Source organism: Panthera uncia, chromosome X, assembly GCF_023721935.1.
Source record: "Panthera uncia isolate 11264 chromosome X, Puncia_PCG_1.0, whole genome shotgun sequence".
In the NCBI taxonomy this organism is placed as follows: Eukaryota; Metazoa; Chordata; class Mammalia; order Carnivora; family Felidae; genus Panthera; species Panthera uncia.
In genome coordinates, this window is record NC_064817.1 from 14,175,069 (window position 1) to 14,199,528 (window position 24,460).

Genomic DNA, 24,460 nt, shown 5'->3' on the forward strand with positions numbered 1-24,460 from the left:
CTACCCCAGGAGGGTCTAGAGGGAAACTCTGGCATCTAGGGTTTTTAAAGACCCTCAAACCTAAAGGAAAAGCCAAAATGAGACTGTTAATTATTTCCTTTAGGAAAGGTAGCCCTTTGGAGCCTAGGCACTCCCGTTTCTTTCCACAGTCCTCCGAATCGTTTGCCATGCTCTATAAACAGGAGGCCCTCCAGATTCGTGGGAGCCCTCATCCAGCTCAGCATGGAGGCTGAGGCCTGGTTTCTGGGTTCATATAGAGATTCTGCACCTATTCATCTCGAGCCCCTCGCCCTCTGAGCCTACAGGTCCTGGTCTGTCAAACAGGAATACAGCCCACGACGCAAAGTGAAGACTAAGTCAGACAGTGCATCCAAAGCAACAAAGAAGGCACTGCAAGTGAGCAATTAACTGGAGACAGTATCCTTTTTGACAATGATTAGATTTCAATTAAAGAGTTTATTTTGCAAAAGTTAATTAGGAACGTATGGTATTTTCTCTTGGCTATAACGCCGTGCACCAGGCGGTAACTTCTCCAAACCGGAGGTGGAACGTTCCAAAGTGCATGCCTACTGCAGTTATGGCGCTCGTGCTGCAAACGTAGATGGCAAAATGCTGGGGACGGTCTCACTGACACTCCAGGAGAAGATCGGAGTGGGGACATTCAAGTATACGGCAAAGCCGCAGCATGCTCTGTGAGCAGAGGTGTGAACCCCAGCACTTCAAAACACAGGGACTCAACTATGGGCGTGAGGCTAAGTGAAATATGCCAGTTACAGAAAAACATACTGGACGAGTCCACTTAGATGAGATATCTAGAGACACAAAATAGAAGGGTGGGTGTCAGGGAGAAATGGGGAGGTGGTGTTTAACGGGTAGAGAGTTTGAGTTTTGCAAGATGAAGAGAGTCCTAGAGATTGGTTGCACAACAATGTGAACACAGTGTTACTGAACCATATACTTTAAAATGGCTAAGATGGTAAATTATAGGTTACGTGCATTTTACCACAGTTTTAAAAACCACTGCAGTGGCAGCAGAGTCCCAAGTGTGGGGAGATGGGAGAAGGGCCAACTTCAAGGCCCAAACACTTGGTGACTGACATTCTATCAGGGAACCAACAGAAGACGCCAGAGCCCAGGAAGGGTCACACCTCACTCAGGGCTAGCTGTACAGTGAGGTTCTTCTGGAACCCTTCTGGCATATTCCAAAGGATTTGGAGATTAGGGCATAGAAGCTATAGAGAAAACTTCTGCCTTGTGACAGTCAGAGGGTACAAAAATGGAATGGGTTTTCCCAGGAGGTGAGGCCCCTCTATCCCTCAAGGTGCTTAACCATCCCCTGGGAGCATCTGTGGTACTGTGGGCCTGTCAACTGGAATAGGTATCACTCCACTGAGGATGAGAGGACAATGGTCTAGGCAGGCCCATTCAAGGGCTCTGCTCTGAGGGCCCCTCAGGGAATCTGTAAAGTTCTATGAATTAGTCTTAAGGTCATAACACACTCAAGTCAATTCAAGGAGTATTCACTGAGCACCTGTTAGATCCCAGGCACTGGGTGTTTTCCTCCGGGCCCTTTACTAGAGACAGACACAGCATTCCATACATGCGTTCTGAGAACGCCACTTTAGAGAGACCTGACATGTTCACCTCCCTATGCCTCAAGCCACCTGGCACCAGTAAAAGTATCACAAACACCCCCAAAAGCGGCTTTAGCAAGGATTCCAGTTTCACGTGGGTGAACGGGTAAGTTTCAACTTCTTTTTTACTTTAAACTCCATGCTTCTATGTTCAGTGATTCATATGAAAAGCGGAGAAGGGCAGCAGAAGACTTTTTAAGAAAGGTCACGGATACCTAAAAAAAGAAATAAAAAATAAGTTTAAAAATCACAAATTACCTGGCTCCTCCAAAATATCCATCCTCTAGTTTTCTAATTGTAGAAAGAACTGCAGAATGAATGTCTGAACCATCATTTGCTAAGGGGAAAAAAAAAAGACAAATTAGTTTATTTAATCTGGGAATACTTTTTGGTTTTCCGGGCATGCGCTGAAATATTTTCATCAACACAATCTAATTAAAATACTTATGGCATAGAAGATTCCTGACCTCAGAAAGCAAACTGCTGAGAACCCCCTTCAGTACTTAGCTTTGTCTGTGGGCCTCATTTCAAACATTTTGAAAAGGGCCCAAACCAACAGGGGGGACACGAATCAGATCAAGTTCATGGAGTTACTGAGCATGGTGTGGGTGATGGGGAAGGTGAGCGTGGGTCTGCCCGTCATCCGCCAGCAGGTGCACAGGTAGGCCAGTTCGATCCTCAGCATCTCCACAATCATCTCATTGTCCAGGGCCAGGTAGAAATGATGCTGGTCGGTAAACTGCAAGTCAGATCAGGCCAAGTAAAAAGCTGTCCTTCACTCCCTCGACACAACCCCAGCTGTCATTCGTGGCAGCACTAATCCTTGCATTTTGTTTCCAGAGAAGGAGCTCAATCCTGGCTGTAATCCTCCCCCATCACAGGGCTCTCCCTGCAATCAGACAAAAATTGATCTGTCGCCTACCCGGGAGCCATAGCTACATTAGCCTGGAAGGGAAAGGTGCGTGGCTAGATCCATTTATAGCTCCGTGGATGAGGATTTAAGCACGCAGCCCAACACCACGGTCTCTGAAAGGAAATCAATAACTCCTTAATTCCTACGCATTCTAAGGCTGCTGGGCTCGGAGAGGATTTCCAAGTCAGGGAAGTGAGGGCACTGAGAGCCGGTGAGATGTGGAGACTGTGTTTACCCGATAGAGGGCCTGGTAAATGTGAACTAAAGGCACTACGGCCTGGTGTCGCTGAAAATCAAACTGTTCTAGCCTCTGGACCAGTCCACACTCAGCTCTGGTCTGAAATTTGTTACAAAGGGAAATAACTCACAAGACTGAAGTGAACAACATGGGCTAGGGTGAAAAAGGACAACTTGGGGCTACTGACCCGTGACCCCACGGATGACAGTGTGATCAGGTGGTGGGGTGCTGTGCCCACGGTGACAAAGTGAGCCCACAGCTGATTTTTCTAGCTGGCCAAATGGATGAAAAACATTTGGTTTGGGTTCTGCCGGACTACCTTCCTTTGTAAACAAAGACTCTGAGAAAAAGGCTCTATAATCAGTATATTTAGGATCTCCTCAGGTGGGTTGGGGCCTGAAAATCAGACCGGCTGTGTGTTGCACAGAGGGTCCGATGACAACCTAAACAAGGGTTAGGGACTACAGCAATCACAGGCACGAGGGCTGCAAGTCAAGTGACACGGCGCTAGTGAATTTGGAAAGTGGAGTGAATTTCACTACTACTCCTGACCGAGAGTGACGGCACACCCAGTCACTGAGCACCTATTGGGAATAAAGAATCGTACTAGGTACTGGGTGTCACAGTATGAATTTCTATTTGAACATACGCATGCACCTTCTGCCTCATTCTGAGTAGCTCACCAGGAAGAAAAGGGAACCTAATCAAAGGATGAGTGCTGCTTTGCTGCTGGTCTGCTCTCCTCACCTGGGGTGTAAAAGTAAAGATCTGGTTCCTAATCACATATAGCTTAGATGTTCCAAGGACGCCAATGTGCCGATATGGCCTCCCACTTAATTTCATATTCTTATTCCGTCCTATTTGAAAAATAAAAGAGAAATGAGAGTTAGGACCGATATAGCAACATCTAATCCAAGCGACTTTGGCTAAGACTGGGCTTATTTTCATGCTAACCCACTTTGGGGTTTGGTGTTTCTAATACCATCCAACCCTTCTTTAAAATGGGGCAAGGATGAATTATAAACAAATCCTGCCACCTTCTTCTCATGCATGTATACAAACGGCACCTGATTCAACACCTATATGGAGTTAAACTATTGACGGAACTTTATGAAATGTTTACTTCTAATTTATTTAGTATTGAGCCATAATACTAAACAAAGTTAGATTTTAGATAAAGAGAACCCCCCTCCCATTTGAATGGGTGAATGAGCATTTTCTAAGGATACAGATAAAAATCAGAAACCTATTAAGACACAAGACTGATCCAATTGCAAATTTTCAGAGGTGGTGCCCTATTTTACAACAGATCTGGCGAAGGGCACAGCCAAGCTCTGGTGACATCTACTGAATTGAGTGAGAATGTGCTGGTCTGCCACCCTTCTCCACTTTGAAGAGGTCGAGCCACACGCTTTGGTGGCTTGCCCAATTCTTCACAATTCACACCTAGCGGTCTCCCCCACACCCGAAACCCAGAACCAAGATGCCCCCTCACCAAAACCACCCTGCTATTTCCCCAAACCTACCAAGCTTGGCATATATGTGACTAAGAATCCGGCCTGGCTGGACTCGGATTGGATGAATGTCAGCAATACTCTGGACGTTTACCCCATGTTTCCTCAACAAGTCCTTAATGTGGTTGTTTTCCGCCAGAACGGTGACTGTGAACAAGAGGGTAGAATCTGCATTACACTGGGGCCTTCTGTCTCCTCACATGGAGAATATATTGTATTGGATATATTGAATAAGTTTCTGAAACTGTACTTCTGCTTCCTCCAGCCCAGACCTTCTGATATTTGCTATTCTGTTCTGTTCTCTTACATTAAAAAAAAAAAAAAGTCGCCGCTGAAGACCCATCAGCTGGTCCCGGCCTGCAGCTGGAAAAGCAGCCCGGTGGATTTAGGGGCTGGCGTAGCAGCGTGTGTCGTGGTCAAGCGAAGACTGTGGAGTCAGGTGAATCAGTCCACCTGGACGTGAGAGTGGAGTTGGTGCCTCCAGCTGTCAGCTCTGGGTGCCTGCGTGAGCTGACCTCTGAGCCTCACGTGTTAAGACATGGATGAGAATCACAACCGTCACGATTTCTATCTGATCGCAATGTTGTGACAGCTGGGTGTGTGTCTGAGGTCCCGGAGCACGGGAGCGACGCAGGGCCTCTTGCCGCATCACAGGCAGGGGTGGGGAAATGAGTCCATGGCCGCAGAGAGGGCTGCCCTTCATTTGTTCAATAATTGCTTTGAACCTGTTGACTGACCGTGTGCCAATCAACACAGAAGCTACAAGAACAGTACGGGCCTTGTCCTTAAGAAACATAGGGTGTAATTTAGAGGAAATAAGGCCTGTACACCACGTGCGTTGATATCAGCTGCCACGTAAGTTGCTCGGCTACGTAAGAGGCCTGCAAGCTCCTCACGAGTCCTCCCCAGGAGGGAGGGGAACCGGTGAGCCAGGACCCGCACCGAGGGTTTTCCTGGTGACAACTGCGGTGCATCTCGGGACCACCCTGTGAGGGGGCACCAGTTACGATGACCCCGAGGCACGGGGTGGTGAAATCACATGGCTCGGCAGGGACAGCACTGCGGCGGCCCAGGCTGGCCTTCCTCCTCTCTGAAAGAGTTGCTGGCTGGACAGGAGGGGAGGCAGGTGAAAAACATGGGCCTGCAGCTCTGCAGAGAAGTCACACCTCAAAGGAAGCAACGAGTAAACCTTCACTCGGGTTCTGAATTTTCACCAGGGTCATGTTCTACTTTTTAAAGAATTTCAGTAATGACAAATGACGCGCGGTGAATCACTTGTGCCCCAACTGCGATCAAGATTTAGATTCAAGGAAACAATGGCTTTGTAGAAAGTAACTTTGTGGTTGGAAGAATACTGTTGCCTTTGGGAACTAGTGAGTTATAGAAGGTATGTCCAGGAAGTAAGTGATAAATGCTAGAGCACACATACATACTTTTTACAAAGTGGGATGGGAAACTAGGGAATCTTTTGCATTAAAAAGAGCATTGGTTTTAGACGGTTGAATATGAACAGTAAACACGCTCACAAACCTTGCACTACGACATCAGGTTTGACGGAAGTGGAAAATCTTCTATTTAAGGGATCAATTTCCCCAGTGGCAAGGAATCCCTAGGACAAGAGGAGAATTAACACTATAAAATACAATTAAATTTCACCTTAAACCCAACTTTGAGAATGAAATATTTTGGGGCTCAAAATATTCAGTATTTTATTCCTTTACGTTGTTTAAATCAATTGCTTATCTTCTCTGAAACACAGTACACCTTTTGGATAGCCACTGATACACGTATTGTGTTTCCAGCACCCAGCTCTCTAAGCTAGTCAGACACGCCAGCGTCTCGTGTGAGCGAAAAGAGCAATAGTGACTAATACTTCCCGAGTCCTTACTCCTCGCCGGGTCCCGTGCTGAGCCCCTCCACATGCCTGGCCACACTCAGGCCTCCAAACAGGGAGGCACTACGATTATCATTTTATAAGTGGGGAAACCTTTATAAGTGGGGAAACCGTATGAAGCACTTAAGGTAAGTGGCAGAGAGGGGACTTGGCCCCGGGGTGACTATCCTGAAACACAAAGCTCCCATCCCTGCTTGCAAAGAGCGCTGTTTGCATATGGATCTCCTCACATCTTCTGCAAAGGACTGGAGCCCTCAGCAAGGGGATCAAGGTGTTCTAGGAGTTCTGAGGAAGAATCCGACCCAGTGCTGGGCCTAAATGAAGGCCTTTACATGGAAGAGGAAGAAACAGCTGTTTGTTCCCCCATCTCACTGACACAGACATCAGAGCTGGAAAGTAATGCAGAAAATGATCAAGCCCAACCTCTTCACTTTACAGATGAGGAAACCGAGGCTCCTGAGGCCAGAGAGCTAGTAAGAGGCAGACAAGACACATGAAATGTGTCTGACCATGAAATGGAGGAGGCAGTCACACCCATGAAACAGCCGCCCCACCTCAGCACCGGCAGCTCCTAAGGGCCGCTGCTACTGTGAGATCTTTACTTCTGATATTTTGCACACTAGGAACCCCAGTGGTATTGGAGCCACTACTCAAGCTCCCCACCTCCAACTTCTAGAGTCTGACAGAACACACAGGACTGGGCCAGCCTCACAGGCTGGAGCTCCTAGCTCTTCCCCCGGGACTCTTTCCTCCACACCCCTCCCCGGGGGCCCAGAGTAGTCAGCTGGGCAGGAGCCCCCGAGGACAGATGAACCCATCTGATAACCTCACCCACACACTATCTACACCATCACCCCCGTTGGGGAGGGGGATTCATTTTTAGTGGACAAAAAAGCATTTGCATTTTAAAACCTTAAGCCTGGGGACGAGAGAACATTTAACAAGAAGAAAGGAGTCAGAGGCAGCAGACCTTCTAAATAAGGGTGTTGGGGGCTGAGGGAACACCTGACACAAAACGCACCACAGGAAAATGAGCCCCTCCCTGCCCCTTGACATAGACAGATTGTGCAGCCACGCCATTTCCTGTGCCCAGGACTGTGCCAGGGGAGCCGGAAGCCGACTTCTCCAAACCTGTATCTTTCACACATGTGCGGATCCTGACTGGGAAGCTTCTAGTCTCCTGCTGACCATCGACTCAACCAGGTTCCAGCCACAGGCCAGGAATGTGAGGGGGGTTGGTGCCTGGCACGCAGCGAATTCTGAAGTGGCTTGATTTAGTAAATATGGGCACACAAGCCCAGGCAGCAGGCCTCAGAGCCGACCCAGTCCAGCTGCCTTTACAACTCTGAGTTGCCAAAGTCATTCACAGCCACGTGGGGCAGAGCTCCTACGCTCTTCTAGGGTCCCCTGTACCTCAAATCAGATGGCTTCCAGTCTGTGAGGTCCCCAAGTCCCCTACCTCTGCCAACAGCGAGCTGAGGATGTACAAGGACTGACCCCACAGATGGGGCAGCTTCCCCAGAGGAACTCTGTCCACCGTGTGGGGGTTCTTATACTCTTCATCTACCTGGCAAAGAGAAAAACCCAAAGTCAGAATGTCAGAGGATAAGGAGGCCCACGTCACTGTACATCGGGAAGCGCGCTGAGGATTTACAAAACACCACTCATTCGATCCCCGAAGCCAGTCCTGTGCGAGCGCTGGGGCAGGGAGGCCGAGGAGCTAAGGCCTTTGCGTGGGGGCCACGTGGCTAAACGCAGCCGAAATGGAACTGAAATCCAGGCCTGGCTCCAGGCCAGCGCCCCTCGCACAAGCACACTGATGGCAGAAGGCAGAGGCAGGCACACGGAGCCTGGACTGCCTTCTGTGAGCACCGCTCTGGGCAGCAAGAAGTCTCGCAGCTCATGCTCGCGCTCGTCTATATGATGGGTACGATGATCTAAAGCACTGCCCTATAGCCAAGGCAATGCATCGCAGGATGCTAAGTCAGGTTCCTCCTGTCTTGTTATCCCCAGGAGCTCACAAACTGTGAGCCTATGCAAGACGGTTACCAGAAGGTGGCACTATTTATTGAGGAAAAATAGTACTGTACTATTAGATCACTAATTTTCCACCAGGGACTCAATAAGCTGGATCCACTGGGAGCTTCTGACTCATCAAAATAAGCTACAGTTCTTTTTTCAGATGGACAGTGCTGCATATACATTGTAAAAGTCAGTCTGCAATTTTCTCTGATGTAAACTCCATGCTGACCTTCGGATTTATTATTTTTTTTTTTCAAGTCAACTCTACCCCATCATGGGGCTGGAACTCACAACCCCAAGATCAAGAGTCACATGTTCTACCGACTAAGCCAGCCAGGTACCCCTGACCTTCGGGTTTTTAGCCATTACAACGCTGGTTGGGGTTAATATTAGTGACCGCTTTTTTCCTGCAGAAAACACAGCAATCGAAGAAAATAGGAAACACTTCTCCTTCTCCAAAAGGGAAAGTCACACCACGGGGGGAGTCATACTCTGTGGATTAATCAGTGATGTTATTAATAAATTGTTAAAATTTGCTGCCGTAGTAAACATTAAGAAAACCTTAAACTCGTAAACTACACAGAATTAACCGTGTCAGTAACCAAAATGAGCTGCTAGCACGACAGTGTGGAAGGAGATTCTGCAAAATGTCAGAGTTATCGTTGGTAGCAAGTTTGGTTATCTTTGGGTAGTAAGAGGACAGAGAAGTATTTTCTCCTTTCTACAGAATCCTGGATGTTTTACAGTGTACAGGATTACTTTCACAGTCAGATTGTACGTTAAGGCTATTTGAAATGTAAGTAGTGTTAAGAAAGATTGCAAAGATCTGGAATGAGAAATACTTGATGCAAAGAACAGAAGGCAAAGTGTCTGGATCAAAAGACAGCTTGGCTCTGCCTCCCCCCACCCTTGGGCCAGCTCCTGCCTCCCTGGGGAGGTGTCGCTGTCTCTCGGCCCCTCTCCACCCCAGTGCCTGCAGGTCCTCTAACGCACTAGGCCTTTGCAACGCCGCTCTATGTCTGCCTCCATTCCCCAGACCAGCTCCTTCACCCCCCACTAGCCTGTAACCCTCGTCGAGACAGAGCTGGCACTGTAACCCCTTTGTGCCCCGTACCTAGCTTGGTGCTAAAGAGACCACTTCTGGAGAAAAGGTGTTAGGTCTGAAAGGGGGATGAAAAATACCAAAAGGCCAAGCACGAATTCACTTCATTTTAGATAAGCAGCTCTCGGTTACCTTGTTAGGTGGGATGGCATACAGTTCTGGCACCAGGTGGATCCCGTTCTTGCCTCTGATTAATATTCCCTCCAGGGCCTCTCGGTACTCTTGGACCTGAAAAATGGCCCCATGCCCCAGCATGAAAGAGGGGTCACTAACACTGTAACAGGAGTACGACATACAAAAATACCTCTCTTGGCAACAGATTACTAGTAGGACACAGGGCCAAGAAATGCATGAATACCTTCCACTTCAGGAGGGCAGGAGGAACTAGGACTCTTGCCAACAGCAAAGATTAGAAGGAGCTAAACGCGTCGGGCTTTTCTGTATTGTCTGAACTCATGACTTCAATATTTCACCCTTAACGTCTCACATATGTAAATTTTGTCTCACCAGCTAGCCTGTATAAACTTCTTGGAGTGGAGGCCAGATCTTAAGCAGGGTATCCCTATTTCGACCTACCGGTTTTCCACTTAAAAAGCCCTCATTCAAACATTTATTGCTCAACAAATACTTGCAAAATTGAACCCGATGTGAGGAAAAGGAAGTGTATGTACTATGATTCATGGACCCGATTCTTAGGATGCACTGCTCAATATAACAAAACCTGTTGATGTAAACGTTTCCATTAAATTAAAAAGGCAGCGATAAAAAACCTATGTATGAAAAGGAAATAGACAAAAGGGGAAAAACAATCCTTAACCCAGCCACCCAGCTATTTAACACATTTCATCTTTGGAAAACCTAATCAAATGCCTTTCAGATCTCATTTTCTTTACTTTTGAAATTTGTGGACAACAAAGTCTGAGCAGGGGTGTGTCATTTTTTAAAGATCGTTGGGCATCAAGTGGAAGAGACAGAATAGGGCTAACAGTAGTAAATTCTACGAGGCCTAGAAAATAAGGTCCTAAAGCACATTCTTTTTTGTCTTCTCAACCTTTTGTTTGTAATAACTGTCAAACTTCATCACAATTGAAATTCCAAATCAATTCTTTTGAGACCTTTCAGTTCTGGGATAAAAAGACCGAAAACATAAGACCCAAGATAATCCCCAAGCATAACAGTAAGTATCAACGATAGGGGAACATTAACATTTCAAGCTTACTGCCATGTTGGGAAGGAAGAATTCCCTCTGCCCTTCAAGGTCCTTCTAGCTGGACTGAGACTCAAACTGACATGAGACAGATTAAGAGGAGAAAATCAAATTTAGTTACATACATATGGGGAATCCACACAGGAGATTCTGAAGACAGTGAGGCAACACGAGGTTTATCTGACATCCTGAGCTCAGGAGAGGGGTAGGGGTCCGAGGATACAAAGGGAAGGAAGACCATTTGCAGGAAGATGAGAGGAGATGTTGGGAAAACAAAGGTTGCCCTGCTCTGCACTTAAGTTTCTGAGGTAAAGAGGAATCGTGTCAGAAGCTCTCTTTCTGGTATAGGCAGGCAGTTGAGGGGGAGCTTAAGAGCTTTTCTGGAATCTACTGGGTTTTGATTACTTTTAACTCAAAATAATGTTCATGCCAAAGTGGCCCATCTTGGGGTGGCCTGCCCGTGGCCCCTACACCCACTTCTGAAACCCCTCTCAGAATTTCTGAGCAGAGGCGGCTTTCAAAACCAAAATAAATCTTTGATTTCTGATCCCACGCCAGTACATGTGCTCTGAACAGGTTAAGACAGCGGTGAAGCATTTGTCTGTCAGTCATTCACATACGGTTCACGAGGATGGGTCTGTTCTAATGCGTACCAAAGTATGCACAGCAGCAAATGCTGAAGAAGTCTGTCTTGAACCAATGGATGCCGCATTAACAGATCTTTATTCGGCACTTACTATACACACCAGGCACAGGGAAAGATTAGTGAAGTGGTCAAAGACCGCCTCCACCAGGGTGCTCTGACAGGTAAGTGGGAGATTAAATACAGCTATAGGTGCCATAGTGTGGTAAGTACTGTGGGACATATAAAAGGCTTTTTTTTTTTAATCCAACTTTTAGGATCAGAGAAGGCTTTCTGAAAAAATAGACATTTACAGTGAATCAAGTGAAGGAGAGAGGGGCAGCTGGGGGAGAAAACCAGGACCTGGGTATTTAAGAAGAGGGGAGACAGCACGGACTGTCCAAAAGATGGAAAGGGTTTCAGGGCATCCCAGAACTCAAGAAAGTAAGTGAGCCGTAAGAAATCAGGTTACAGTGTTGAATACAAGGGCCAGATCTTATGAGACCCCACAAAACATGTGACGACCTTATACCAAGGCAAACCGGAGCCTTTGGAAGCTCTTAAGCAAAGCAGCGACACAATCTAATTTGCTTTTTAATAAGATGCCCCTGGCAATGGTATAGAGAACCAGCAGGGAGTGAGGCTGGAGGCTGGGCCACCAGTTAGAAAGCTGTTACATTACATGTTAGCTGAGGGTACTCTTGGACTAGAGCTGAAGGCAGCAGAAGCCTAGGCAGGTGAGAAGAAGACAACAGAACTAAACGTGTGTGGGCCAAAGTGGTCCCCGATGAGCCCCGCTTCCCGTTACTCGTGCCTGTGTGTAGTCCCCTCCCCTTGAATGTGGCACGACCCTTTAAACAAGAGAATGCAACAACAGTGACCCGGCCAGTTCCAGGCCTAAGCCTGAAGAAGGCGTGGGAGCTTTTGCTCTTGCATTCTGGGGGAAGAGGACCACCATGGAAAAAGCCTAACTGCTCAGAGACTACACTTCTGTGAGAAGCAAGGCCTGGGCCCACAAGCCCAGCCGAGGTCCCAGCCAACAGCCAGCATCAAGCTGCAGGCCAGGTGAGTGAGGCCATCTTGGAAGGCCATCCTCCAGCCCCAGCGAACCAGCTGTCGCCAAGTGAAGCAGAAACAACCCGTCCCTGCCGAGCCCTGCCCAAACGGGGCAATCGTGAGCAAATAAACAAAGCAGTTGTGGCTTTAATTCACTATGTTTTGGGAAAGCTCGGTAAGCGGCAACAGATAACTTAAAGCGCCCTCAATTCTTGCATAACCTTATGTTCTAATACTAATCGGCACACCCATGGAATGAAAATGCTGATTATCAACACAACACCCAGCACTTTCTCACCTGAACGGCGTCACCGTTGAAGACCCCATCTATTATGAAATATGTCCAGAACACAGGCCATTCACATTCAATGTTTTCAAAGAGCTTGAGTTCAGCAGGGTCATAATGCAATCGGTTTGGGTCCTGGAATCAAACAGGAGACCATCTAAAAGGTGATGTCAGATCACATATATAACACCATCGTACCTCACTGGGTTTCCCTCGCTTTCTGATTCAACCCAGCTTTGCGGCTGATAACGATTAGGAGTCTGCTTTAATGGGGAGAAGCTATTTTTGGCAGTTTTCCGTGGAAAAATTTCGGAAAAGTAAATCAGAAATGTACACAAGACTCCTTAGTAGTTTATATTAAGCTTCCTATATCCCTAACAAATAAATAGCAATTGGCCGATCACGATGCTTGGCAGACTATCTGTTTTACTGAAATCACTCTATCAGTCACGATGGCAGAAAAAACTCAAGAGGGAGGCCACAGTTGCTCTTTAAAACATCATGTGAGCCACAGAACTGTTTGTCCTTGTCTACAGGCTGCTTTTAAACCACCAGCCTGCTGTCCTCCTGATGATCTTATTCTTCTATTGCCTAACTTCAGCCTCCCTGTCTCCAAAATTAAGACTTCCCTTTCCAATTTTCCAACGTGTAATTTTATAATCAAGGAAAGAAGAACACCACAGTGGTGACTTAAATATGAAGCACTTAAGGAACTATAAGAAACAATATTTAAGTACAACCTCTCTTGGGGTTTTATAACCGTCTCGAAGGAAGCGACAGCATCCATAACGCCCCTAAGAAGAAAAAGAAAGTGCATTCGATGAAACAGAAGAATTTCTTTGCCTTTTTATTTTGATTCGCGTCAGCCCTTCACCCCCATTCCCATCAATCTTTTAGTAACGAACGAAATGTGTACCAAGTGCTTTTTGTTCTCAACACAAAAAGTTATTTTTTTTTAATTTTTTTTTTCAACGTTTTTTATTTATTTTTGGGACAGAGAGAGACAGAGCATGAACGGGGGAGGGGCAGAGAGAGAGGGAGACACAGAATCGGAAACAGCCTCCAGGCTCCGAGCCATCAGCCCAGAGCCTGACGCGGGGCTCGAACTCACGGACCGCGAGATCGTGACCTGGCTGAAGTCGGACGCTTAACCGACTGCGCCACCCAGGCGCCCCACAAAAAGTTATTTTTAAGTAATAAGCAAAGTAAATTCAGGTTTGATTAGTGCCAACGAGGGAATGCCAACACTTTCCGTCAGAGTATCAGGGCTGGGAGAGTAATTACTGAGAGTTCAGAGTGACCAGCCTTTCAGTCTGATTGGCTGTATCACGCAAAGATGCAAAGGGACCCTCACTGCTTGCAAAAGCCACTAAGGGAGACACTCGGACTGGACTACTTCTACTTGAAAGACTGGATAGCAGAAAGGACATTTCAGACTCCTCACAGTTAGGCTCTGGATGCAAAGAAGTAGGGCGGCGAGGTGGGGGCAGGGGTAGGGTGGGGTGGGTGGGGCTTCCTAGGACTCAGGGCTGTTGCTGCTGGTTTTCCTGCTGCAGGCTCCGATATTCTATTCGTCTTCGGCTTTCTGGGTGTTAAGAAAGAAGGGCGGTGGCACCGCGCTGTTAACGTGCCTCCCTAATCCCTGGATGGCAGTGCTGGGTGCCCGCTCCCAGTTGGGGCTGCTTTAGCGCTGGCTGCGGAGGCAAGCACGCTCTGTGTGGCCAGCTCTGCGGTGTTCTGGGAGTCCTGGGGAGGCCCAGCCCAGAACCCGCTCCCCTTTAAACACTTCATTCCCTGCATTAACTCCCTGCCTACCTGGACGAGCTGAAACAGCTTGCTTTTACTCCACTAAACCGTGAGACAGCTTCTTTGGGGGTATGACTGGGGACCCTTTAACCCCTTTGAATCCAAGGGCTAAAATCATTTCTATGGAATCTAAGCAGGATCATCAATATGAAGATTTTGGCTTAGGAAATGTAAATTTTTTTTAAGGAAACTTACATTTTTCATCATTTTACTGATAAATCCAGTTGCCTGGACTATTTAATAACATTCTCAGCTTGGTGTACTGTATTATAGTTCGTGCATTTCACCTCAAGGCAGGGATTTTTTTTTTAAATTTTTTTTTAACTTACATCCAAGTTAGTTAGCATATAGCGCCACAATGATTTCAGGGGTAGATTCCTTAATGCCCCTTACCCGTTTAGCCCATCCCCCCTCCCACACCCCCTCCAGTAACCCCGTTTGTTCTCCATATTTATGGAGAAACATCTCTTATGTTTTGTCCCCCCTCCCTGTTTTTATATTAGTTTTGCTTCCCTTCCCTTACGTTCATCTGTTTTGTCTCTTAAAGTCCTCATATGAGTGGAGTCAGATGATATTTGTCTCTAATTTCACCTAGCATAGTACCCTCTGGTTCCATCCACGTAGTTGCAAATGGCAAAATTTCATTCTTTTTGATAAGGCAGGGATTCTTTTAGCCTCAGTGTAACTTGGGGATTGTCAAGTCCTCAGAAATTGTGCATGAAGTTGGAGGATACTGGGACGTGTGCGTTTTTTTCTGGCAGGGACTTTATAGCTTTCGAGACGTTCTCAAAGAAGTCTGTGATCTCTCACGGGTTAAGCAGCTCTGCTTTAGAAGTACAGGAGGGATACGAATCGGGGTTCAAAGGCGCCGGCTTGGGCGCTTGAGCTCAAGCTCTGCTATCAGGAGAAGAACTAAGACACTTGAACGCTCTGAGCCTTTGTTTTCTCACCTGTAGACTCGGCTCTGGATGCTCTGAGTCCACTCAGATAAACCAAGCCTCTGACCTCACGGAGAACTGAGGCCCGGGCGAGCGGCTCCATGTGATCACATGAAAGGGGCACATAACACAGGGTAGGGGGGCACCAGCCTGATCAACGCTTACCTGGAGCTTGGAAATAATTTCATTTTTGGTCACATTCACAAGGTTCATATCTTCCACTGCAAAGGCCGGGAAAGAGATAATGGAAAGAAGTCCAGCGTCAATCTCCTTAGACGTTGATGCTCTTGGCAGCATGGAGAACAGAATAGACTGAACGAGAAACAAACAGGTGGCTTTAACCTGGGAGGCGCTGATAGTTACGTACGGTATCTAGAGACCATGACCTTAGCCCCAAGGAACACCTGAATAAGTGTGCCAATTCTGAGTGGAGCTTTTTCCTACCAACACGGCCCTCGCTGGGGGACCTCGCCTACCCAGCCAACGACTCCTGTTCCTTGCGGGAGAGAAGGGGCTCGGGGAGAGCACGGTACTGCCTGGAGCGCATGCTGAGAACTGCTGGTCTCCCTCCCTCGGGTGCCTTCTGTAGACTGTGCTGTGTCTTTTAGGACACACAGGAGAGGAACTAAGGGCTAATGCGTCAGCAGGCCGGGGTGTGCTGGCTGTGAAGACGGAGACGCAGAAGAACACACATATGGGGGCTAGCACACAGAAATGTCCGGCTTCTGTGGAATGTGACTGGGTGGACTGGGTGATCCAGAACCCACTTGAAGAGGGAGTCCAATCCGAGAGACCACACAAACACTCAGGCAAAATGGTAAATAACAGAATTACTTTAGTCCTAGAACTAGGGTTACTTAGTGGCACTATAACGTGGCCTCGATTATAAGGTGGTTGGGTTAGGCACTATAAACGAAAGGAAGGTGAAATGATAAGGAAAGTTTGCGAAGGGAAGGTAGCTGACACTGGGATCTAACATGTACAGACATGGGGCTAGTTCCCTGCAAACATAAGCTTACTAACTCTCATATACACATGGTGCACTACACTGACTGATTTTCAAATGTTAAACCAATTTTGCATTCCTGGAGTAAATCCCATTTGGTCGTTAAAAAATTTTTTTTTTCTATTTTATAAAGAAGGAATTTGGATACTGTGCCCAGGGCACACGAGGGCTCTGAGACTCAGACACAGAGATTCATGGGACAGAACAAGGATTCTAACCGAGGCCCAGCTGGCTATAAAGCTCACACAGTTTCCCCTAGGGACTATGCATTATTAAGATGTATCATCAGCTTGTTCTGTTAAACCGTAGCTCAAGAAATAAACAGATTCCCCATTCAGGACTATTTAATGGGGGGAAACGGAGTGAGCCGGAAGGTAGGTAAACACGGCGGAAACTTCAGCTTCAGAATAAAGCTTCGTTTTCTTATTTTTATTGTTTCTAATTTTTATTTATTTATTTTTTAAATTTACATCCAAGTTAGTTAGCATATAGTGCCACGATGATCTCAGGGGTAGATTCCTTAATGCCCCTTACCCGTTTAGCCCATCCCCCATCCCACAACCCCCGCAGTGACCCCTGTTTCTTTTCCATATTTAAGAGTCTCTTATGAGAATAAAGCTTCAGTTTCTAAAGCAAACTGACCTCCAAGCCCAGTTCAGTAACTAGTCGCTCACTCCTAGGCTCTCTGCCTGCAAACACGGCCCTCCCCCCAGAAGCTCTCTGCATACAAGCTGATACTTCCACGACCCTGGCGCGGTACCTGGCCCAGAGGGGGCCCTCACTAAGTAAGAGTTTGCTGCCTGACCAGCAATCGGTGACCTACTGCCTGCTCGATGGAGTCCCCTAATCTGCAACGAATCGCTCCTTTCTCTGACCTGTATTTCATGCAGTTTCTACTAATTTTGCCATTTCTCCCATCTCACCTCTCCTCCACTATCCGTCCCGCCCCTCCCCAGCCCTCCCCAAGTGAACTAATGCTTGCTAGTCATCCATTTTGGTGGCACCACGAAATAAACTTGAGAGAAAACCACCTGTATGCTCAAAAACCGAAAAAGATGTTGCCTCCAGCAAAAGAAGGTTGCTGTGATTGCTGACTCCGCAGATACACCTCGTGATCATCGTGTCTTGTGTTTACCCAGTACTTTTTAGCTCATCGAGTGCTCTGACAAACTAAGTTCATTTACTCTGATCCTTACAACCGCCTTGTGTGACGGGAGAGGAAGGTGCCAGCACGCCCGTTTTATGGATGAGGGGACTGAAGCTCAAGGAAGCCAAGTACCACCAAGCGAGAAATGTGAGGAATGCGGGCTGCCCGGCTGGCTCAGTGGGTAGAGCCTACGACTCTTGATCTTGGGACTACTACATTCGAGCCCCATGTTGGAAGCAGATTACTTAAAATCCTCAAAAAACAAAACAAAACAAAAGCGAGAAAGAAAGAAAGGTGAGGAATGTGACGTGGAGCCCAGTCTTCCATTCCATCAGCCTCCTTCCCTCCTGTCTGGACTGTGAGAGGCTTGGAGCTGTTACCTGGCAGTGTTCGACATCATCAGGCAGCACGTGGATCACTGACTTGCGTCCTCCATGGGCTCCAAAGAGGTCCAGTTCGTCAATTGCCTCAAGGGCTGCCTACAAGCACAGGTGTGAATCAGATTTTCTTTCTAGTAAACGGACACTTTCACAGCCACTACTCCTGTACCATTAAGCAATCTAGCATAAATGCCTTCCCCAAGGTGAGGAAACATATCAGTAAAATTCAGCTAAAGTGTCCTGGAGACAGGTCCTGTCCTTATTTTCAGTGAAATCACAACTTTCCTGGATGTTGCCACTCTTTGTAGAAACAAGAAAGAAAAAGCAGACTAACGTTCCCCCAAATGAAGTTAGTATTTCTCCCAAAGTGTGAGATATCAATGAGTTTATAACATTGTGTGGCGGGGGGGGGGGGGGGGGGGGCACTAAATTCAGACAGCTTTTCTTTCACCTATTTGTGTTAATTTTAACATTAGCAATCTGCCACTTAAGGAAGTTAATTCTTTTAGTATTAAGCTTTCTGTCAGTTGACTGTAACAGAACATATTTATTGTTTTGAAAATTCTAGCTCTGGAGTCTTTATTCTATCCAAAAATATACTTCAGTCTTGAGCAAGAGGGAGGCACATTAAATGTCTAGGGCAAGAGATATAAACCGGTGACTGGCAGACTGAATCTGCCCCACAGGTGTGTTCTGTTTGGCCTGATGAAGTTTCATTTTATTATTTTTTAATGTTTTATTTATTTTTGAGAGACAGAGACAGGAGTGGGAGAGGGCAGAGAGAGAGGGAGACACAGAATCTGAAGCAGGCTCCAGGCTCTGAGCTGTCAGCACAGAGCCCGATGCAGGGCTCGAACTCATGAGCAGTGAGATCATGACCTGAGCCGAAGTCGGACACCCAACCGACCGAGCCGCCCAGGCACCCCAAGGCCTGAAGTAGTTTTAAAAATGATTTTGAGGGGCGCCTGGGCAGCTCGGTCGGTTAAGCGTCCGATTTTGGCTCAGGTCATGATCTCACACTCCATGAGTTCGAGCCCCGTGTCGGGCTCTGGGCCGACAGCTCAGTGCCTGGAGCCTGCTTCAGATTCTGTGTCTCCCCTTCTCTCTGCCCCTCCCCTGCTCATGCTCTGTCTCTCTCTGTCTCAAAAATAAAGACATTTAAAAAAAATTAAAAAATAAATAAAAATGATTTTGAACTGGAATACTTTTAGAGAAAGTTTCCAGTGCCTCCAATACCCCTCAATACTTTTCTATCTGGCCAGCTTCATTTGTTTATGTTACTTGCCAGACCTGAGCCCACAGGCTTTGGAACTTTTGAGCCCTGCCCTACAAAGCAGTCATATTCTTCAGCTCTCTTTATGACCCAGAAAAGGAGACTGGACATCATACATCCAGATGCTTGGACAACAACAAGAGCTTAGACCTGTGGGTGATAATAATGAGGAAGCAGGACACTTATTTTCGGGCACAGGCACACGTCAGTGTAGGAATCCTACATTCTTTACCTATAATCTCAGCTGTCCGGGGTACCTGTGCCACTTGAATTTCATACTTGTGGCTGACTTGAAAAATATGCTCATTAGATTAAATCCATCCCCCTAAAGATGAGAACCAAATCAAAGCAGTAAAAATGCACAGCAGGAAGAACAAACAGGTCAAGACCATCACCTTGGCCATTCCTACAGAGCTTGCGTTCAATTCCGGAATGCCCTGATTAGTCTTATCTCCGCGCTCCCACATTCCATAATCCTGAGGAAGAAAAAGGTAGTCATCAGAGCAGGAAAAAGAGGTATATGAGAAGTGCTAGGGAAACATAATTCCTTTATGTTACCACAGGCACAATGGCACACGAATATCCATTCTCAAAGGTGACAGGATTCATGGCTGTGCTTGTCCTTAATTTCACTTCATTTGACCTCTGTGTAGAATTTAACTCAAGTGGAACAAAAATGCATGCAAAAACACTCTCAATTTTCTTATTCCTAAAAGTTATCAATTTGTAAGAAATTCCTGATTTGTAGAGAACATGTTTTATTTCTCTTCAAATGAAATGCTGCCCCTCTATTTAGCTAATCCCTTTGAACTTAAATTGTAAGATAGAATAAAGAAACTTTAACAGATGCATTATAGCTAGTTGAAGCCAACCAAACCACTTAAAATAATTTAATACCAATTTCTAGCGTTACCTCTTGGGAAAAAGTGCTAAGCAAGGAACAAAAGCCAAAATCAAGTGAGGTACAGAATACTGAACTTGCCCTATCTTTTAAACCAGATTAATAAGAACTGGGTCAGAACATGCCATCCACACAGAGGCTGTGATCCACGCATACCTTTTATAATTCGTATTTTCACTTAGGTGAGGCAAGCGCTGGATATGGTTCTGAAATAACGCTACACGCGCTACTGAAAAATGACAACCCAACGAGAACAGGACCAGTGCCAGAATTGCAGCGTTTATTGTTTGATCTGCAAAGATGAACATTTCCAAAATGTGCACACCAGAGCGGCTTTCGCCTAGGTCCTGCTGGCACACCTTGTAGCTCAGCCCCAGGACTCCTTCCTCCGTAGTCCTCATATCTGGGCCTTTGCGCATTCCACGCCATTCTCACTCCAACCCCAGAGCCAAGTGACTCATCCTCAGCAACTGCTTTGATCAGCTCACCCCCCTGTGGAGGACTCTAAAATGACAAACCATTTATTCCCCAGGGGCTCCCGGTCAAATGTCTCTCTCTGGCTGGCCACACACCTCTGTTATCTGGCCCCCGCCCCTTGCACGCCCACAAGCAGACTCGGTTTTCCGGTTTTCCGCTTGTCTCCAATACTCTGCTTTCAGGCTGTCTCCTCCTTCCCCCTGAGCCCCCTCTCCCCAAGGACCGCTCCCACATTCAGAGCTCATTCCCACCCATGACTGCACATGCTCTTCCCGCACCGTTCTGCTCACCTAAACCCTACTCACCCTCCAAGGTCTACCTCAAGTCCCACCCTTCCCACAAGGACTTTCCTGGTTTCTTTAGACCTGGGCACTGCCGCCATTTGGAGCCGGATCCTGCCGTGTTTGGGTGCTGCCCGTGCGAGGTGGGATGTTCAGCAGAATCCCTCGCCTCCGCTCACTAGGGGCCAGTAGCTCCCTCCACCGTGTGACAAGCAAAACTGTTACCAGATGTTGCCCAACGTCCCCCGGGAGGGGAAGATTGCCCCTCGTTGAGAATCGCCTCTTTAGACCCGGGGTAGCCCTTGGACCAAGCCTAGTTTGCCATGTATTTTTGTAAACAAGGTCTGTCTGGGACACAGCCATGCTCACATGCTCACGTGTTGTCTAGGGCTGCCTTCCTACGACAATGGCACACTTGAGTAGAAGCAACAGGGACCGTAGGGGCTGAAAAGTTGAAAATATTTACTGTCTGGCCCTTTACAAAAAATGTTTGCCGACCCTTGCTCTAGACCATAGTGGCGGTTTGGGTTTGTTTGTTTTTTTTTTTTTTTGAAAACAAACTCTACCCTTTCTTTACTTCCCTTACGCTCAGCTTTGCAAAGGTTCCTTGTTTTCTAAGAAGTGCGCAAGGCGCCGCCTTCCATATCAGACAGAAGCCTGGAGGAACTGGATGGGGTTTATACAGTTTACACCCACCGGCACCGGCCAGGGCCCACATCTGGCTCTGGGCCCTCCGCCTGTCGGCTGCGTGGGGGGATCCCCACGCACAGCAGTTCCTACCCACACGCCAACGCGGCCGCCCTTCACCCTGGGTCAGGCCGGCCCGGTACAGGCCACAGGACACGTTTTGGTCTTATTTCAGATCGGAACAATGGGTTCGAGCAGAGCATGTGGTGCATTCCAAAAACATCAACTCCCCAGCTGCGTTCCAGGTCGAAAACGTGCACTCTGTGCGCAGAGGTGACAGTCACAGAGCTCTAACCTCGCTAACCTTCTGATCAGCCCCAAACAGTCTGGCCCTCCAAGAATGGTAGGAGTTTTATTCTTCTTAACTGGACACCTGAAAACATTACCGGGGTTGATACTTACAGCGACTTTATATGCAGCTTCTATGTAAAAAACAAGATTCTGTACGAAGGCCACCTCGTCAAGGGTGAAAATAATACGTAAACCTAGTAAAGAAAAACAATAAAGTTACGGACTTACGTTGTGAAGAGAGAGCTGCCAATTACCAACTACAAATACCATACCATACCAAAGAAATCCTTGTACCCCCATTTTCAGTTTTCTTATGAGCGCATCAAAAATTAAGTCTGAAGCATGGGGTGCCTGAGGAGCTCAGTCAGTTGAACATGTGACTTCGGCTCAGGTCATAATCTAACAGTTGAAGAGTTTGAGCCCCACACTGGGCCTGCTGCCGTCACCCTGTCAGCATGGAGCCTGCTTCAGACCCTCCGTCCTCCTCTCTCTCTGTCCCTCTCCCACTCATGCTCGCTCTCAAAAAATAAATAAAACATTAAAAAAAAACTTTTTTTAATTCAGTCTGAAGTAAATTGGAACGGTTAATGCCTAATCTCTGAAAGAAAAAGGAAGGGAGGAGTGTGTGCCTACAGGTAGTAAAAATGGGAAGAGAAGGTGTGGGGCCTTCTGGTAGTGCTGGATTTGTGCAAAGAAGTTTCCAACAAACCATGAATTTTAGCCCGGAGCAACCAGACACCATTCTTACCCTTGAGTGAGCCAAAGGGTGGGTACATTTCCCCAGTGGCAGAGGAGAGAGTAGAGCCCCCAGCGTCAGGAGACAACCCTTAACCTCGTGGAAAGGCGAGCTCCCCGGACCTCCCTAGGGGGCTGCACTGAAGCAGGTGGTGACCAACAGGGCTGGATTTTTGCTTGGGTCCTTTAACGTTTAGTTGACCATGGCAAATACACATATTTTCAAGTATGAATTCTTGAAGCTGGTAGAGGTATGGTGAGATATGAACTCTCGAATCAATGGGGGGAGTTTGACTAGTAAACTGTTCTGAAAACAACTTGGTAATATATGTAAGTAGCCTCTGAATGACACCCAACAGAAGGAAGCAAACGGAGAAGGGGTCAAAGTTGGTATTGCAACATTAGTCACAATAGGGGGAAAAGAATAAAGGAATGGTTTGATTATAACATATCCACTGATAAAGTCACTAAAATTATGTTTATCGAGAGCTTGTAAGATCATGGGGAAAATGCTCAAGTTACAATGCTGTATAATAAAGATTATTAGCCATGCAAACGATAAGACCTTAAATAGAAAAAAAAACTTGGAGGACACACATTCAAATGAAAATGGACAGTGGAATTTTTTCTTTGTATTTTGTTAAATTTTCCAAACTATTTACAGGTTCATATTAATTTTCACAACCAAGAAGTATTTTTTATAAATGCCTGGTGTATTCACAAAGCTGTAACAATATCATTTGTGGATTTCTGCTAACTTTGAGTTTCACACCTGCAGTCCGAACTACACGGGAAGCCTCTAACTCCAAAGGTCAGTTTACCGCCGGTGACGAGAACTTGGCGACACAGCAGCTGACTGACCTAAGCCCCGGGGGCCACAGCGGCAGGCTCTGGCCCGGGAGGGACCCTCTGGTTACAGACGAGCTGCAGCCTGAAGCTCAGGAAGCCAACGGCTCGGGCTGAGGGGCAATGCTCACGGTCGGGGACTTCGGGCCCACTCCCAGCATGGGTACTATGGACTGACCGACCACTCCGGGCACATAGCCGAGCTCTAGAAATGACACCGTTTGGGTATAATTCAGGTAGATGAGGGTGTGTCTAGAAGGGGGTGAGCCGGGCAGTGAGAGGAAAAGGTGAAGGGGCCAGGCCTGCTAATACTAGAGAAGAAAATCCTAAGAGGGGGTTTGACGCCGTCTGCAGATATTCAGACTGTCAGAAGTAGATCTGATCTCGGCTGCTCCAGTAAACAGTGGCAGCAAGGAAGCTTTGGGATCAACAGCCCTTTGTCCTACCAGTCCTCAGAAGGTTGGCTATGAGCATGTCACAGAGTCAGTGCACGTAACGTTATCAAGAGCATGCTTTTTCTTTACAGAAATAACTTATTTTGAATTCTAATCAATGCCTGTCCCTCCCCACCCCCTTATCCCTGTACAATGTCACTCCCTGTACAATGGGCTCGAACGACCCTGGCTCACCGGAGGCCGTCATCTGGGCCAGGAACAGGAGGAAGAGGGAGGTGGCATCCACCTGGAGGTGGCCCCACTGGTCGTCACCCACCACGGTGCTGCAGGTGGCGGTGTTGTACTTGGCGTGCAGGCTGTCCTTGGTACTCTGAGTGTGCTTGAACTTCTCCACTTTATGTACCTGAGGGAGGAAGCAAGCCGGCTCCACACAGTAAAGGGGCTGACGGCGGGCGGAGGCCATACCCAAAGTCCATCTCTTAGTTCTAGACCTCTTAGCAGCTACCTCTGGGAACCAGAGGGATGGAAGGCAGCACATGATCCCTAGTGAGCACCACACAGAGGGGCTGTGTGGGGGACTCTTCCCGTCCGCACCAGAAGGGGCCCGGCCCAGTGGGATTTTAACAAGCTCTGCAGGGCGACGGGTCAAGCCAAAGGGTTTCTTTGTCTGCATATGCCCGGCATGAGCTGTGACACACGGGAGGCACTCAGTAAGAGAGAGAGGGAACAAAGAGGCCCCGTTTAAACTTCAACTTCTTGTTTCCTTATGTCCAAAGGAAAGGGCAACTAGGTCTTCGAAGACTAACCGG

At 47.3% G+C, this 24,460-nt stretch overlaps 1 protein-coding gene across 4 annotated transcripts in view; it reads right to left on the reverse strand.

The window, feature by feature from the left end:
• PHKA2 (phosphorylase kinase regulatory subunit alpha 2) overlaps positions 1-24,460 on the reverse strand; it is a 70,828-nt gene that overhangs the window by 19,789 nt on the left and 26,579 nt on the right. For all 4 annotated transcript variants that reach the window (XM_049643546.1, XM_049643548.1, XM_049643549.1 and 1 more), the window contains exons 5-18: positions 23,886-24,054; positions 21,787-21,869; positions 19,434-19,514; positions 17,766-17,864; positions 15,398-15,544; positions 13,229-13,282; positions 12,501-12,623; positions 9,450-9,545; positions 7,653-7,760; positions 5,830-5,908; positions 4,312-4,446; positions 3,533-3,642; positions 2,229-2,373; positions 1,893-1,971 (exon numbers count right to left, since the gene is read on the reverse strand). In XM_049643546.1, coding sequence (XP_049499503.1) covers positions 1,893-1,971; positions 2,229-2,373; positions 3,533-3,642; positions 4,312-4,446; positions 5,830-5,908; positions 7,653-7,760; positions 9,450-9,545; positions 12,501-12,623; positions 13,229-13,282; positions 15,398-15,544; positions 17,766-17,864; positions 19,434-19,514; positions 21,787-21,869; positions 23,886-24,054 — 1,508 coding nt within the window. The remainder of the gene's footprint in view (positions 1-1,892; positions 1,972-2,228; positions 2,374-3,532; positions 3,643-4,311; positions 4,447-5,829; positions 5,909-7,652; positions 7,761-9,449; positions 9,546-12,500; positions 12,624-13,228; positions 13,283-15,397; positions 15,545-17,765; positions 17,865-19,433; positions 19,515-21,786; positions 21,870-23,885; positions 24,055-24,460) is intronic.